The sequence below is a fragment of the Acinonyx jubatus genome, chromosome B3 (genome assembly GCF_027475565.1).
Source record: "Acinonyx jubatus isolate Ajub_Pintada_27869175 chromosome B3, VMU_Ajub_asm_v1.0, whole genome shotgun sequence".
Lineage (NCBI taxonomy): Eukaryota > Metazoa > Chordata > Mammalia > Carnivora > Felidae > Acinonyx > Acinonyx jubatus.
In genome coordinates this window covers 136,508,287-136,525,802 of record NC_069386.1, presented here as the reverse complement: position 1 = coordinate 136,525,802, position 17,516 = coordinate 136,508,287, and the positions used below count along the sequence as shown (strand labels likewise).

The following is a 17,516-nucleotide window of genomic DNA, read 5'->3' as shown; positions in this document are numbered from 1 at the left end:
AACATACGAAGCAGTTCCCTCTTACCCCACGACTTCAGTATGCAACGTTGAGCATTTGGGGGGGTTAAGAGAAGCAGTATCTGGTTTGGGTTTAGTAAAATGAGAAACAGGAGATCTCAGCTGGTTGTGGTCTAGAATCCTCAAGTCACTGAAAAACAACAGCGCCACCTGCTGACGCGAGAGACAGAGGACCGATCGCATGGAACACCAACAGCTTTGGAAAAGAAACGCATCAGCAGTACACGGTCCACACGACTGAGACAAATATGCAGAAGAGGTATAGTGTCTACGTACACAAATACTGTAGCCAGTGGGGCAGCTGAGAGTGAATTAATAGTAACTATATTCACATTTTCCTCCTTATAATGATCATGTATAGGAAAAATACTGATTATATAAGGTACCGATCATTACTAGACTGCCACTGCTAAGCATACGTTAACAAGAAGCAAATCCTTTGTCAAGGTAACCTAAGTAAACTCCTTTGCCAATCTTCGCTGACAGCCGTCCCATAAAGTTGTAAGTATAACCAATGTATCGCTGAAAAAACAAAAGAAATCAAGTCAGTCCGAAGAAACCAGCCAACTGTGGGATTGTGCTGTTTTTTTTTTTATTGTGTTTTCAATGGAGAAATACATCATCTGTTTACAAAATAGCTCTTGAAAAATACAAGGAGTACAGATACTATAAAACAAAGCAAACTCCAGTCATGAGACACTACATACATCATGCGAAAGCAACAGTCTGACCTCCAGGTTATGAAAACTAGAATTAAAAAGTCACTACACAGAAAAGGTCCAAGTTTCCAGCTTGGCAAAACTTGGGTGCAGTTACATGAAACGTTTAATAAACTGAATTGTTTTCCCCCGATGTGTAAACAAAATGACAAGACTAAATCTGTGCCTGGCAATTTCAGTCTAACTCTGAAGCTACACAAAACACACAGACACCTTGTACACTTCACCTGTTAGCATGACCGTCTTTTTTTTTTTTTTTTTTTTTCCTTAGGTGGCGGGAGGAAGGGCAAGGTGACTGTGCGGAGCGAAGATGTGGGAAGCGGAAACACGGTCTACTAGACGTTATAAGGTACGGTGAAAAGAAAGCCTCCATTAATGCATAGCCTAAGGGGAAAGACTACACTCCAACTTTGGAAAATTAATTTAGAAGGATAGGGGAAGAGTTTAAGTAACTGCAGTTTAACATGAAAAATGCACATGTGATAGAATGGAGCACAATGGAAGATTCATAAAACATGCTCATCAGAAAAATCTGTTAGGTTTGCTTTGTCCAGATTAAGAAAAGTGTAACTAAGTTTATCAACATCTGGCATCCCTCATACTTCGTGAAGACGGATATTCTGCTGCTTAATTATGAGGATTTATTTTCTTTAAAGAAAGGAGTTCCTAATCTACTGATCGGATGAGACAAAATGAAAAAGGAGTAGAGGGCTGACTAGATGCCAAGTGCTTGCTAGAAATGATTTTTAAAATGTTTCTACATGTAAAATTTACTGACAAATTTCGGTCAACCATTTAAAAATAAAAATTAGTTTAAAATTCTTGGAGAAAATGCCTTTTTGCCCACATGTCTAAAATTGAAAATCAACTTCACTACAGAGAAGAGTTCCGTGGAGTGTACAAAATTCCGCATACTCAGAGATCAAATGGCCTTCCGAGACAGGTCGTCACAGTCCACAGGCATGACTTCTAGTCACCCTCAAGTCTCAGCCACGGGACCAAAATTTAGTGTTCTGTGCCATGTGGCCACAGGATCATTGGTTTCACATCATGGCTTAAGAAAACACTGGCATTTTGTTTTTTATGAAATCAAGTTCTACCTTACTGCGTACAAGCAGAAAGGGAAAAGAAAAGGGGCGGGGAGCAAAAAGCTTTGTTTCAAAGACAAACAGGTTGAAGGCAAAAGAAACGTGGAGCTTTAACAAGCTCAAAGAAACACAGTCGCTGGCTGATCGCTGATTTGTATGCACTCTGAACAATTCTATAAATAAAACCAATATATCATTTCTTAATCATGACCCCATCAAAACCAACTATTTCCTAATTATTCTCTCCATGTCAAATATATACCCTAGGATTGACATTTCATTTGTAAGGGTTCGAGCTCCCGCACAGGGACTGAACGAGACGTACTCTTACCCTTTCCCTCAAGTAGAACAGGATACCGCTGCACGACAGTATCCAGTTTGCAGACTAATGGTAAAGGAAAGTTTTCAGGAAAAAAATGAAAATCCATCAGGCCGAAAATCTAAAATTAGTTCTCCTTTCTAATAAAAAAATTACATAAAAGTGCATCATCGAACAAGGAATTCTTATGCCAGTTTGTATTGCAAATTTTCCAAACAATGCATCAAACATAAACCCAATCCAGATGTCAATTATGGATACAAATATAGCTTGAGGTGTTTTTTTTTCTTTTTTTTAAAGGCAGTAATTTTTTGAAATCGTTAATGTAACTGTTGCTAACACAATAATAATTGTACTCCTGGCTTCACATACTAACCTGGACTTCCGATCAAGTGCCGATTAGCCCAGTAAGGGAGGTCACAAAAAAAACCTAAATCCATTTTCAGTCATGTCTAGTCTTGTACCCTCCATTCTCCTTTTTTAGCATTTGAAGACAACAGGTTGAGTTGGCAGATATTGTTTATGGACCCCTGAGGTTGTTTTTACCGATTCAATCTCAGTTTTATTGAATTCTTGATAACAGGAATAGGATTTGCAGGGAGAGCAGGGATATCAGAAAGGTCTGTACTGGATGTTTTCTGAGAACGAAAGCAAAGAACACAACATTGTTCAAAGCACTGTAACTTAAAAACGAGATTTACTTTCCACTGCTTTACTTTCTAAGAAATGGATGGGACCTTACCATAGACGTATTAAAAATTTTAAGAAAAACAAAAATGAGGTGCAAATAAACACGACTATTACTGTGAAATGATTTGTTCCACACTTGTAGAAATTTTCAAATAATAAAGGAGGCATATTTTAGCAATACACAGAAAACTCCTAAGTAATTTAAAACACAGATTTATAAACACGCTGCTCTAAGAATGACCTGTCATATCGTTATTAAATTCACGTTGAACTATATTTACTCGCAACAGCACTGAGAGCTGTAGCATTAACTGGTATTGGAGCACCCCCATGTGGGAGAACACTTAAAATTCACCTTCTACACAGGAGCAGCAGTTACCAGTCAATTTATCATTTTCTGACCGTAAAAATTGTAAAAATCGATACAGCTGAGCCAGAATTTAATTACTCTAAATTTTAGCAAAGTTTCATGTCAAAAAAGGATTAAATCACAAGCCTCTGTTAACATTCAAAAACAGAGATAAATGTTTAAGTGTTTTATTATGGGAAATTCCAGGCACCCACACAAGCAGAGCACGTTAGCTGATGAATCCCCACTTGGCCGTTACCTTCGCCGGCGGCCCAACCAGAGCCAACCACCCCTCTCTCACCTTCACCCCCAGCTTACTTGGAAGCAGATCCCAGAGATCCTAACATTTTGTATTTCAAGTTTATCTCAAAGCAGTAAGGACTCTTTGTTACACACAGCTACAATATTATAATCCTCTCCCCAGAAAGACAGACACCGCTTCTATTACCAAATAAAGGGATGTACTTCCTTGTCATCTACACAATCACTCTTTTTATAACTGGGTGTTTTCTCTCTCAATGGCTCTAGGAATGTTTACATTAGAATGTTAAGTTTTACTCCCTCCTAAATATACCCAAAAAGGCAAACACCCACGAGTACTGATCACGATAGGGATGAACTTATTGGTAAGGCACAACTATGAGAACCGTTCTCCAGAGTAGTGCGGCAGAGGCCAAAAGACATGCAAATCGCATCCCAGGAGTTCACGACTGCTGAACAGCTTTGTCCACGGATCAGTACCAAGCACGTTTCCTAATGCTGTTTTAGTTACCTCCTCCACCCCGACTTTTTATTAGATCAAAGTTATGGAAATAAAAGACATTCCAGAAAGTGAACACGACGGTCCTCTCTCTAGAGGCTATGAGGGCTAATGGTCAGCAAAAACACATTTTAACATTATCACGTTAAAATAACCCCGAACCTCACAAAGCAGCGAAATACCACTGCCTCAGCTCAGCAGCTTTGCTGTGAGCAACACCGACCTCCCGAGGGTCACCAGCTCAATGTGCACGTAAAGAAAATATTTACTTCGTGTCAGAGTGTGACCTAGACGTTGAAGTAGAATCAATCTGAACAACTGTTTCACAAACAAAATGAAGGTTCCCAAATCACTATTTAAAAAAAGATTCCAGGTGCCTACTGTATGCAAGGGACTGCCACGGAGAGAATTTCTAGGACAAATGAAAAAATAATTTTAAAGAATTATGGGTTACATTAAATTAATAATTGAAAATCAGAAGTAAAATGTGAGACAGAAACACATTTTAAAAATAAAAAAAATTAAAAAAAAAAACTTATCAACCTCACAAAAAGATCCACAAAGAATGGTTTTCGGTTCTACCGTAATTTAAAATTCACTCTGACCTATAAAGAAAACCTCTGTAAGAATACTGCATCCTGTGACTACTGAGGATTTAAATGATTTGCAGTATCAAATAATACAGAGGGAGGGGTCGGCATCTGGACAGTGCAAAGACGGTCCCATTAAATCCAGTGCTCTAGCTTTATACTACGATACAGGTAGTTACTGTCACAAAGATAATCTTAAGGGTCTTTGGCATATGCTCATTTTAGTTCATTATACCCCACTAATCTTAACAACATTTATAAAACTCTCCTTGCTTTTTGCACTTAGTACCTGAGAGGCCAACAGAGAAGCCGCTGTCTGAATAGTTTCTGATTGAGTTGTACTTGTCTCTGTATCAAGTTGTTCCTGTGAGACAAAGAGGACGGGGGAGGAAAGAGACTTAAAAAAGAATAAAAGAACACAGCTGGGTTTGGTGGCTAATAAAGAAGACAAATTGGAAGACAAGAGGGTCAAGAGAAAGATGGGACTACATTACAAACTCATCTAGTAAGCCTCGCCGTAGGCTCTTTCATCATGTCAGATACACATAAATTTCTACTTGCCTACTTAAATTCTATAGGCATGGTCAGAATCTCTCATGACTTTCCAACTACCTCCAACTTGGGCATCTGAAGAAAATAATCACTAACGATGCACACAGGCACATTACGAAATGTTGCCCAGACAGTAATTAACATAATACAAACCCAAGCTCTTGGCTATGTGAAAAAAACCCAGTTACTATTATTAAACAAAATTACCCAAAGGGACAAAAACTGCTCCCACACCTTTAATTAAAAGTAAAAAAAGTCCCTAGAACATTTCTCTCTCTCTCTCTCTCTCTTTTTTTTTTTTTTGGTTTCTCCTCCCCTCCTCAATAATCAATGCACTGATCTACTCTATTATCAGAAAAGACAGGGCGAGCCATGTCATTCCTCTGAACTTTTTTAAAGGTGTGCACAAAGCAAAATAATACATATATACACACAGAGATGAAAATAAACACAAATATTTGAATTCCTACAAAACAACATAGACAAAAAAACAATGAAATGGCAATTTTCTCTTACGAAACAGCAAGGGGTAAACAGGGTGCAGGTAACAGAAATGGAAGAAGTGCAGGCTTTCCGAAGGACAAACTGGCAAAATGTTGTAAGTCTTGAAAGGAAGTGTATGATCTGCCTCAGTAATTCCTTTCGTTAATTTATTCTAATAAACATAAATGCATGCCAGGTATTTAGCTACAGTCAATATGACAATAGAAAAGAGCAATTTTTTTTTAACAGAAACAATCGCTAAAAATAGGGAACTGGTTGAATAAAATATAGTAATGGCTTTGAGACAGCATTCTAAACAGCCGTTAATATTTTGTGAATTATGTAATCACAGGAACAGTTTTTCCTGGTTTACAGAGTAAAGGTTGGAAGGTAGAAGGCACTGGCACGTATGCCCAAATAAATTCTATAAAGACATCAAGAGAACACACGCTAAAATATCAATTATGGGAATAATTTGGGGAAAGTATTTCCAAATTTTCTACAATACAAGGAAAAAGTTAAAAGCCTTCAGTACATTCCAATTTCAAAAAAAAAAGACGTTCGAAGTCTAATGTGGCTTGGCTAAACCACTCTCTCTCACCTCATCTACCTCGCCTCAAGCCCCACGCACCCCAGAAGGCTCAGGCTAAAACGTTCTGCCAAAGACATTCTCTAAACGCACACCCCCCAATCGTGAAATGACCTTCTCACTTCTCGTCATGCCCCCAGTCCATATACCCTTCAAGAACCGCCTCAAACACTTCATACGTGGTCCTTCTACGAAGCCTCTTGCCCACCGTTCCTGCCCTCCTGCCCTCCCCACGCCCGCAGCCTGCATTACTTTGATCTTCTCTGGTAATGTGATCAGTTGCATCTACCTCGTATCTTCTCTGCTTGATTATAAGTTCTTTTAAAGGTACCGAACATGTCTCACTCGTCCTGCTGTTCCACTCAGGGTCCACCCAGATTACTGTGCCTTCAGTAAGGAGCTCACACATTTGAGAAATTCAATTTCAGCACTATAAATTAACATTCAAAAGGGACAAACACTTCTCTAAAAACAATACTGCAAACAACCTAAAGCCTACAGAACAAAAGACAGTACAATATTCTAGAGACATTTTTAGCACATCTTCTGTACTCTTAATCGTGTATGTATTCCAAGGCTAAATTAATATACCTTTGTTTCTGTTTTATCATGTCCACTCAAAGCAAGACAGTTAGCATCTTCGCTTGTTTCATCCTGTTTTTGAAAAAAAAAGCTTTATTCTCTAAAATGAAAAATTTAGATTACTTGCCAATCAATGCTTTAATTGATAAAAAAAATTTAATTTTTTAAAATTCAAATAAATTATAAATTATAAAATAAATTATAAAATAATTTAACCTGTAAGATCCATTATGGCCTTAAAATAGATTACTCGCTCACTTGAAAAAAAATTTTAATGTAACATATTTAATTTGGCTTCAGTATCTTCCAAACTTAAAAAGAATACAAAGAAAACTGTGACTGTTGATCAATACCACCTAAGTACATTCCCCAAAACCACGATTTTCAGAAAATATTTTTTGTAAGGAAGAGAAAAAAAAGAGTTCTTTGATCAAATAATTTACAATCTTGAACACTATCACACCACCTCCGCCCCCTTTTTAGGAGATTCACGCATATATTGGCACATAAAAGATTCTGAGAAGTTCAAGAAGGAATACCTCTTTAGCTTTCCCAAACTTAATTAACCACACAATCCCCCTGGCTTAGTAAAACTTATTAACATCCTGAAGAAGAGTGCTCTCTTCTGGTCTTAATTTTTTAATTTATTATAATTCTATTCAAAACCAACTCGTTTTTGGTAAAGGAGGGAAAGGAGTCAAAAGTTACTGTACTTTCCCGTTCCTGCAATCACTTGCAATTAATGTCACTTTCTTAAGAAAAACTATTTTTTAACACTAACTTCTCTGCTGTATTTACTGGCCGAACTTTTAATTTTAAATGTGGCTTTAAAACAAGACATAGAAACCACAGAGCTTCTATGAGTGGGAGAGATTTAACAACAATATAAACCAATTCCAATAAGGACCTTATCTGCATCCTGCAAACATTACAAACTTAAAGAACAGTAATGTGTCACAACTGGGCAAATTTCAACACTGACTGGATATGTTAACACTTCAGAATTATTGCTAATATTGGCAACTATACTGGTGTGTGTGTGTGTGTGTGTGTGTACACATACAAATACACGCACACATGTGGTAATAATATACTGTAGTTGTGTTTTTAGAAGTCTTGACCTTTACTATACACAGAAATATTTCTGGCTGAAATGATATGCCTGGGATTTGCCTCATAACAATGGGAAAGGAATCAGATGTGTGGATGAAGAGGGCTGGCCATGAGGTGCTCAACTGCTGAAGCTAAGCGATATAAACAGGACTGTTCATTGTAATTTTGTTCATGTTTGAAATTTTCCAGAAGTTTAAAAATACATATATAGCATCACTGAACCATATAATCTGGGTCAAACATTTTTCTATTTTTATCTTACATTCCATTCTTACCATTTATATGTATTTGTAAAGCCTCTGCATATGATGCAAATTAAGCAGACGTAAACTCCCTGACAATTCCTGAAACCCTCCCGTCTCAATGCATGTTAGTATACTATTAAGACCTGTGATTTCTTTCTGGTTTGCTAAAATTTCTAATATCAAGTACTCACTAACAGAGAATAAAACACCCGGTTTAGGAGAGCTTCAAAATTAGTATATTCATAACAATCCTCTGCTTTAGCACCGTGAGACTTAGCCCTGGGTTCTAATCCCAACTCTGACTTTAATTAGCTTTATAATCGGAAAAGCCACTGAAACTCAAGTTCCTCTTCCAGGAAATGAGATCAGTCTAGGAGATAACCTAAGATCTCTTTTATATTGTAAAATTGTTTTTGTTAGTCAACTCCATGGAGTTTCCATAAGCAAAACCTAGACTGTGAGAAAACCTAAGAAAACAAAACAAAAACAAAAACCAAAAACTGCAAGGAAAAAAGGGAGGGAAATCTGTATTTTAAAGAATACTTAAGGGACATCATTCAACAGCTACACAGAGATCTTACTTAGTTCCAGACTGGAACAAATAAAGACTTTTAAAGAAAAAAAAAAAAAAATCAATGATGAGGCAATCAGGGGCATGTGAGCACTGACTAGATATACGGTATTAATGAATTTCATTTTTCTAAGCGGGTTAGGTTTATTTTAAGCTGTTTTTTGTAATCCTTACCTTTTAGAGGATTTTAAAAATACTACTGAAATGACAGGATGTCTGGATTTTGAATCTAAATAACCCAAGTACAAAGGGAAATGGAAAAGGATGAAGAATTAAGGGTATAGGAACTGGCAGAGTCCCTTATACCTGAAGCCACATAATGGGTACATGAAATGATTCTCTTGGGTATGTATTCAGAATTTTCCATACCAAGTGCGATAATTCTATATTCCTACTGCCTCTCTAACTAGACAGGAAACATGAGTGTTTTCTACCAAGGTAAGTGCAAACCGAAGTACAAACACTGTGCCAAGACACAGGGAGTCAGAGCTCTCAGGGAGCCATTAAAAGAATTAAACCATTAACAGTAAGGGCACAGAATGAGCAGGCATCTAGAGTTATGCTTAATATACTTTACTAAGATAAAAAGAAACATGAATTCTGAAATGCTCTGCCAACTGCAAACAACCACCAACAGACAGAATGTGGAGCGACCAGAACTGGCACATTTTCAGGTTGCTGCATGACAGTCCTGGAGCACTCGGGCTTTCCTGAAAAGATTCCAGGGCCTAACCCCCGGAATCTCTGATTCAGGGTATCTGGAGGCCTCCATAAAATCTATACCAGGAGGGGGGAAAAACGCTGAAAAATTCTGATGTACAACCAACACCGAAAATCACTGCCTTAAGAAGTAAGTATGCAGATGGGTTTTCGGAATGCGTGTTGTAAGATAGGATATAATATATTCACTCTTCATTTAGCATCATTAGGGTGACAAAATTCATCACATTATTCATATTTACTTAATAATGACTATTTCAAAAAGAAAAAGAAAAACAAAAACCTAAAACAAAAGGTTTCAGAGTAAGCTGGGGAACAAAACACTTACAAATTAGAGACAATCATTTTTCACTAGTACAGATTAAAACATTCCCATGAGAAAATCCAGATTTCCCCCCCCCCCCCCACCCCACTCCTCCTTCTAAAGAAACTTTGGTGAAATGAGTAAACTCCTAAGTAACAAGTTATCAGCCAAAAGTCACAATGAAATTGGGAGTTTCTGGAGTGTCACCTCTGGGGGCATTGATGACTTGTCTCGCTAATAGCAAAACAACAAGAGAGTGACTCCAGGGAGCAACAAAATTGTGTAACGAGGCTACTTACTTCTATTTCATATTTTCAGACCCACACCAAAACAATGTGCACTTCAATGGTTTTCCTAAACGGAGACCCTGACAAGGTAAACTGGCCACTTACAAAAAAATGAGAGTACTGCTAGAAAATTTCCTGAAGGTTAGAGGAAACAGTCATCCAAGGTCTCAAAGTTAATCGGACTTGGCAACTTTTGGTTACTCATTCACTAAGAATTCCCTGAAAACCTCTCAAATTTAGTAACCCTATAATCCCGAGTACAGTGTAAGAAGCTCCAAAACCCATTTCAATCACAGAACTGTGTCCAAAGGCGCTATCGAAGGATTAGCGCACACAAAAGACAGAGTTACAAGAGAATAATAAATGAGGATGACTGACGTGGAAGCCCATGCTACACTGTATTATGGACGAGACAAGCTACTTGTAAATGAGAGGCACAGCTTTATGGAAGAGGTTGTCACGGGGAGGAGTAGGAAGGGTGAAGAGAGACTATGGCCCTAAAGTGCTATGTAAAGATTTTCTAAAGCATTCTTCCTTGCTGCTTCTCAATTTTGGCTCACAAAGATTTTCTTCCACTGGATTTTAAAATACGCAGGCTGGTATTCCCATGGCTAACTAATATATAGATACCTCTTCTGTTTTGGTTTTCTTGGGGCTCTCTTCTTTATGAGGTGAGGATGTCCTCTTGACTCCTACTATAGGATTAGGTATTTTTGTTGCTGCATTTCCTGAAGGTCTAGGTGGTGGGTTTACCAGACGTGTTGAAGAAACAACTCTGGAGACCGTAGGCTTTGGTGGTGGTGAAATGGCTGGCTGTGTGGCAGTTTGAGGAATGCTTTCACTCGATGTACCTAAGAAGGTCAAGTACATGAACACACAAAAATTACAATAAATCATATTAACAGCAAGGTACAAGTAAAGCTTTATTTAGGTCTCTGAATTTTATTTCACTATGATACGACAGTGTCAAACAACTGAATTCAGGCAACTTAATCAACAAATAAAGCCATCTTGCAAAACGAAGGATAAAACCAAATACAGTGTAAATATTCTCAAGCCTGTCAACCCCATCACCTTACCCCCTGAGCTTTCACTGGAATTTACTTGTGGCACAGAAACTTCAGTAGCCTGTATGTTGGTCACAGATGCTGCTGTTACAGCTGGAGCAGGACTGTTTCTGCTAAAAGAAAGAAAAGAAGGAAAAGAAAGAAAAGAAAGAAAAGAAAGAAAGAAAGAAAAACAAAACAGTGAAATATAAAATAAAATTCCGTAACAAAATTTAATATGCGAAGTTATTTTCTAAAAGAAATGATTCTTTAGTTTTACTTCTACATATACATCAGTAACCGACTTTGATAAAATGTAGCCAACAACCAAAAGCACACAGACATTCTAGAGCAGTGCTGTCCCACAGAACTCTTAGAGCTGTGCTGTCCATTACGGTAATCACTGTTCACATGTAGCTACTCTGCACTTGAAACATGGCTGGCAAAACAAGGAATAATTTTATATGATTTTAATAAATTTAAATCTCTACTTGTGGCTAGTGACTAGCATATTAGATAGGACAGTTCTTTTTTTAATGTTTATTTTTGAGAGAGACAGAGAGCACGCGAGAGCGAGAGTGGGGGAGGGGCAGAGAGAGGAGACACAATCCAAAGCAGGCTCCAGGCCCCAAGCTGCCAGTACAGAACCTGACACGGGCTCACACTTAACAAACCGTGGGATCATGACCTGAGCCGAAGTCGGACCCTTAACCAACTAAGCCACCCAGGTGCCCCTAGACAGGGTAGTTTTAAAAAACAACAACAACAACAACAACAACAACAAACCTGATCGTATCTGATTTGGGGAAACAGACTTAACTGATGTGGGGTATAAGAAAACTCTGTCAAACGCTATAAATAAGAAATAAGAAATTTCTTATTTCTACCTTTCTACAAAGGTAGAAACTTTGTAGTTTCTGCCTACAAAATCTAAGGGTTCGTAACACCCTAAAAGACCACCCAGTGACCCAGATAAACAACAAAGGCTTTCAAAGCCATCCCTCCTCTTCTAGGTTCTGGATCCCACTGCCTCCTGTCATCTCAGCAAACTCAAACCCTTCATCCTTTACTTTCCTATCTCTTCAACTTTTCTGTCTCAAATCAATCCTATTGTAGTTAAATAATCTCATCTTAATTACTTCCCCCCTCCCCCCACCCCCCGAAGAAAAACCAAAGCACAAAGTCCTCTGTAAAGACTGTCACTCTCTCTGCCAACCGTGGAACGACGACGCCAGGACAAGGCGGCAACACAAAAGGACTTTGTGTTTCAGTGCCTGCATGACATTCAGGTGCAACCAGAGCAGTCAGCTCACTAAAGCTCTGGAGAGTTCACCGGTACAGGGAAGCCCAGACATCAACAAGCACAGGGGTTCCCCGTCCCCCCCTCCCCCCACCGAGGAAGACGACAAGGACACAGGACTGTGGAGAGGGCACACACATCTAGTGTCTTAAACAGAAAGGGACAGCTGGCCAGAGAAGCACCACAGATGCAGGAGAAACCCAGAAATAGCTAGCAAAATGGCTAGTGTATAATAAATACTCCAAGTTTGCTAAGCAAATATACAATTATAACTTAAAATCCAGAAGTTACTTACAGAAGATTACTATTATGTAAGAAACTAATATTAAAATTTCTGAAGTTACTTAGTATGTATGCCTGTTTACATACATGTGCACAAACTCAAAGTACAAAAGCTTCTATACAAACCCCAAACCTCTTATTAAAACATCTGCTTCTTTGTGGCGGGGGGGGGGGGGAAGAACACTCAAACTTAAAAAAAAGAAAAAAAAAATCCCTAGAAATTAAGACTCTACAAATGGGGAAGTACTTTTAAAACTACAAGATTTAGGGGTGCCTGGGTGGCTCAGTCGGTTAAGCGTCCGGCTTCGGCTCAGGTCATGATCTCACAGTCCGTGAGTTCAAGCCCTGCGTCGGGCTCTGTGCTGACAGCGCAGAGCCTGGAGCCTGCTTCGGATTCTGTGTCTCCCTCTCTCTCTGCCCCTCCCCTGCTCATGCTCTGCCTCTCTCTGTCTCAAAAATAAATAAAAACATTAAAAAAAAAAAATTTAAAAAAACTACAAGATTTAGAATCCATGTTCGTGCCTGAAGTCTTCAGACTGTGCACAATTAGCCTAAAAACACAGCACGCATTCAAAGGCCAAGAGAAGAAAAGTGACCCTATCTGACTGTACATCTACATCTCCCCTACTGCGTATTTGTCCAAAGAATCATCCTAACCTCCTCCACCTCTGCCATTGGTTATATTTTAACTAGCAATCTGATATTTAAAACTGCTTCTTAAAATACGAAATATGAAATATAACACGCATTCACAAAACTGCTCAAGTTTTAAGTATCAACTCATTAATTAACAAAATGATCGGCACAACTAAAAATATTAGCAGCACCTGAGAAGTCTACCATAAACAGCTCACTTCGAAGATACCCTAGTTATTTCCATTAAAACAAACAAAAAAAGACTCTGCAAGGATATACCGTAAGAATTTACAGAAGTAAAAATAAATATGGCTTTTTGTGTTCTAATTTTTGCCACCATAGCCATGTCTTTCTTTCGTAAGAAAAATATTTAGGGGTGCATGGGTGGCTCAGTTGGTTGAGCACCAGACTCTTGATTTCAGCGCAGGTCACGATCTCACAGTTAGTTAGTGGGATCAAGTCCCGTGCTGGGCTCTGTGCTCACAGAGCACAGCCTGCTTGAGATTTTCTCTCTCTCTCTCTCTCTCTGCCCCTCTCCCACTTGTATATAAAAAAAAAGTTTCCTGTAACTAAAACCAGCCCACAGAGATCTTCACCTCCTTCAGGAGACCCCTAATATTTTCATAGATATGTTCTCCTGCTGCACATATAGAAGCAGCTCCAGGACAGAAAGGTGGTTTTCTCTCTCTTGTCCGTTCTCCTTAGCACACCACACAGTTCACTGAAGGTTAGCAGATATCTCAATACAGCTCCTTCTGGATTAAGTTGGGATTACATCCCACTAAGCCATCATAAGTTGAAAATATCTTAAGTCGAAAATCTACTTAATACACTTAACCAACTACCAAACGTCATAGCTTAGCCTAGCCTACCTTAAACATGCTCGGGACACTTACGTTAGCCTGTAATTGGACAAAACCACCTAACACAAAGCCTACTTTATAATAAAGTGCTGAATATCTCTTGTAATTTACTGAATACTGTACCAAAGGGAAAACAGAATGGTTGCATGGGTGCAGAATGGCTGTCTGGGTACCGGCCGTTGACCCTGTGACTCGGGGCTCTCTGCTGGTGCCAGGCATCGGGGACTATCGTACATAGTGTGTTGCTAGTCCCAGAAAGGGTCAAAATTCAAAATGCGAAGCATGGTTTTTCCTGGCTTTGTCCTGCTTTTGCATCATTATAAAGTCAAAAAATGTCAAACCACGAAAGTCAGGAACTATCTGTGTCGGAAACTTGAGGGATTACGGCGCTAACACTCATTCGTATCTGAATGAAGACATACCTGTTCCAAAAACGGAATACAAGTACGACACAACAGGACAAAAATAATTACTTCCTCCCCAAAATAGGTTTAATTGCTGTTTTTAAAAAAGTCAGAAGATGGGGAAAAATAAACAGATGACTTTAACGAGAGAATCCATCAAATGTGTTTAGTCAACAGCCACTCCACTTCATCCCCTCGTCTGCCTTACCCCTGAGAGCTGCCAGAACTGTTCAATGGACTGGTCTTCATAGCACTAGTAGGTGAAGGCACAGACATGCTGTTGTCACTGTCCATAGACAAGTCGAGGCTGCTGTCATTGAGAGGTGTCAATCTGACACCTTCCGTTGAATGCTGCAATTAGTAAAATTAAATACTTTTAATTTTATTTTAAATTAAATATTAGATAAATTAAATATTTGAAATATATTTCAAACGTATCTTTATTTTAGCCAGATCTCTGAAACACCAACATCTTTTACTCTGATAAATGATTTCTATTAGAAAGTACAAAGGAATGAGGTCCGGAGAAACCAGAAGTGTCATGCTGACTTACAAGGCAAACATTTGGGAGATGTACACTTGCTGGCCTCCAAGAGGCCTCGGACCACAAGACAGTTCCTGCACGGGAGAAAACAGGAGAAACGGTGCAAAACTAAACGTACACACTGTCCTTAAGATACGCTGCGCACTAAAAAGCACTCTCGTGTGGCAACAGATGGACCTTAAATCAGAGGACTATGAATATACACAGACACACAGACATCTGTATTAGGAAAGCAGTCTAGATGATAAACAATACTAGCAACGAGGATCTCTGGTTATTGGGTTTATGAGCAATGTTTAAATCAATTTTTGATTATTCTGAAATGAATATAAAATCGTGTAATTTCAAAAAAACTGTCAACTAAGTACAGTGTAGCGCCACTTCTAAACATTTGTAAATAAATGAGCTTCTCTCAAAGTGAGAACTTCTGGTGCTCTGACGGCCAACTTAGAATCTTAACATGATGCATCCACTAGTATAAATTTTCCTGTGAAAATAAATTTTGTGAAAGTGAAACCTAATATCCACATGTAAATCCTAATGCTAGTCTTGCTTCTCAAAAATCAAAGCACTCAAAAAGGTTACTTAATATAGGAAAGCCAAAATAAAACTTAAACTATGGACGGTTACGTGGGACGAAAACTGATTTCTAAGCACCTTAGGGTTCTCTTTCTGCAATCAATAGTATTGCAATAGCAAATGGAGTTTCTTCAGCTTCTTTTTTTTTCCAGACACTTTTTAGCCTTGGTGCTCATTTACCTACAGGAACATTTTATTAAATTGTTTTTCCTTTCCTTCTTTTTTAAAAAGGTAGTATTTATTTATTTTGAGAGAACACGGTCAAGCAGGACAGGGACAGAGCGAGACAGACAGAAAAATCTATTAGCTATTAGCACAGAGCCTGATGCAGGGCTTGAGCTCACAAACCACGAGACCATGACCTGAGCCAAACTCAACAGTCGGATGCTTAACAGACCGTGGCACCCAAGGCACCCAAGGCACCCTCTACAGAAACATGTTAATGGAAAGGACTGCACTGTTGACAAAGACCCATACACCATTTACGTGTATGTGCATATGTGCGTGTGCTCTCTAGTTACTGATCAAACGGGGAAGATGAGATTTGGCAGAAGGGAGAGGAAGAGAAAGTAATGCCACTTTTCACGTAGTCAGTTGCGTTGTGAAACAAATCTTCTAATGAGCATCTTTCCTACACAAAAATGCTACCAATTTCACTCTCCACCAAAGATTTGTACAGGAAGTAAATTACACTCAATTCTACAGTTACCTGCCTGACCAGGTGATCAAAATACCTATGAGACAACAGGCCACTGCTGAGGATGATCTGTGAACGTGGACGTTTCAACTGGTTGGTCTGAACACAAAACGGCTGCTCTGCTTTGCCTCTGTATCTATACCAAATTTGGCAAGAGACTTCAATGCCAAGAAATCATAAAGGTTCTATCGAAACTTTCCAATAAAAGATAAAGACAGAACATACTAAAGAGAGAAACCTAGGTTCAAGTCATGTTGCTTACTCTACAACCTTGGGCAAGTTTTTTAGCCACTCTGTTTCTCCTATAAAAGACATACTTGTAGACTGTTGTAGTATTCAATACAGAAAAACACTTGTACAGTGCTTTGCAAATAGCAGTTTATAAAAGGATGGTATTAATAAGAGTCTACAAGAAAAGCTTCATGGATCTAGATTTCTAGATACTTCTAAAAACAAGAAAATACTATTTTACTAGTGGCTAGAAATAATCCAAATGATGTCAAATCAAGGACAGAGATAAGCATACCATAGCTATACAAAGAAATACTAAGCAGCCACATAGTATTTGTAATGTAATGTAATCTGGATGCATAATAAGCACCCAAAGAGGAGGTCACAAAAGGCAAGTATCACCAAAAACCTTTTAAAAATACATATGTATAGGGAACATATGTGCACTGAAAGGTCTATATAGAAATAAAACTGAAATGCTGAAGAGTAGCTGTTACTGGGTGATAAGATTATAGTCAAGCTTTATTTGATAAATACAATGTCTGGACTAAATAATAAATTTCTGATCATTCATAATTCTTTTCAAATTCCAGATGATTATGTGTAAGTCGATAAAACTTTAAGAAGTAGAAAAAAATTTACTTAAACTATACTTTAGTTGCTCCAAGTATCAATGTAGGAGGGTTTTTGGTTTTTGGTTTTTTTTTTTTTAAAGTAGGCTTCATGCCCAACCCGGAGCCCAACATGGGCATGAACTTATTACGATACTAACAGCAAGACCTAAGCTGAGATCAAGAGTCCGACACTCAACGAACTGAGCCACCCAGGCACCCCTAGATAGGAATTTTAATTTAAAAGGTAATCTGAACCAAGGGTCCTGGAAAATCTAATTACCTCAGTTATAAATAGCTGTTTTAATGGAAGTGTTAAAGAACAACAATCTATTTATATTTAC

At 38.4% G+C, this 17,516-nt stretch overlaps 1 protein-coding gene across 7 annotated transcripts in view; it reads right to left on the bottom strand.

Annotated features, from left to right (window-relative positions):
- Positions 1-593: 593 nt before the first annotated feature.
- PAPOLA (poly(A) polymerase alpha) overlaps positions 594-17,516 on the bottom strand; it is a 61,352-nt gene continuing 44,429 nt past the window's right edge. For 2 of the 7 annotated variants that reach the window (XM_027066572.2, XM_027066569.2), the window contains exons 17-22: positions 14,719-14,861; positions 11,059-11,159; positions 10,610-10,830; positions 6,749-6,811; positions 4,823-4,897; positions 594-2,782 (exon numbers count right to left, since the gene is read on the bottom strand). In XM_027066572.2, coding sequence (XP_026922373.1) covers positions 2,687-2,782; positions 4,823-4,897; positions 6,749-6,811; positions 10,610-10,830; positions 11,059-11,159; positions 14,719-14,861 — 699 coding nt within the window. In that variant the 3' untranslated portion in view covers positions 594-2,686. The remainder of the gene's footprint in view (positions 2,783-4,822; positions 4,898-6,748; positions 6,812-10,609; positions 10,831-11,058; positions 11,160-14,718; positions 14,862-17,516) is intronic. The other 5 variants (XM_053224914.1, XM_053224915.1, XM_053224916.1 and 2 more) reach the window with 5 other exon arrangements.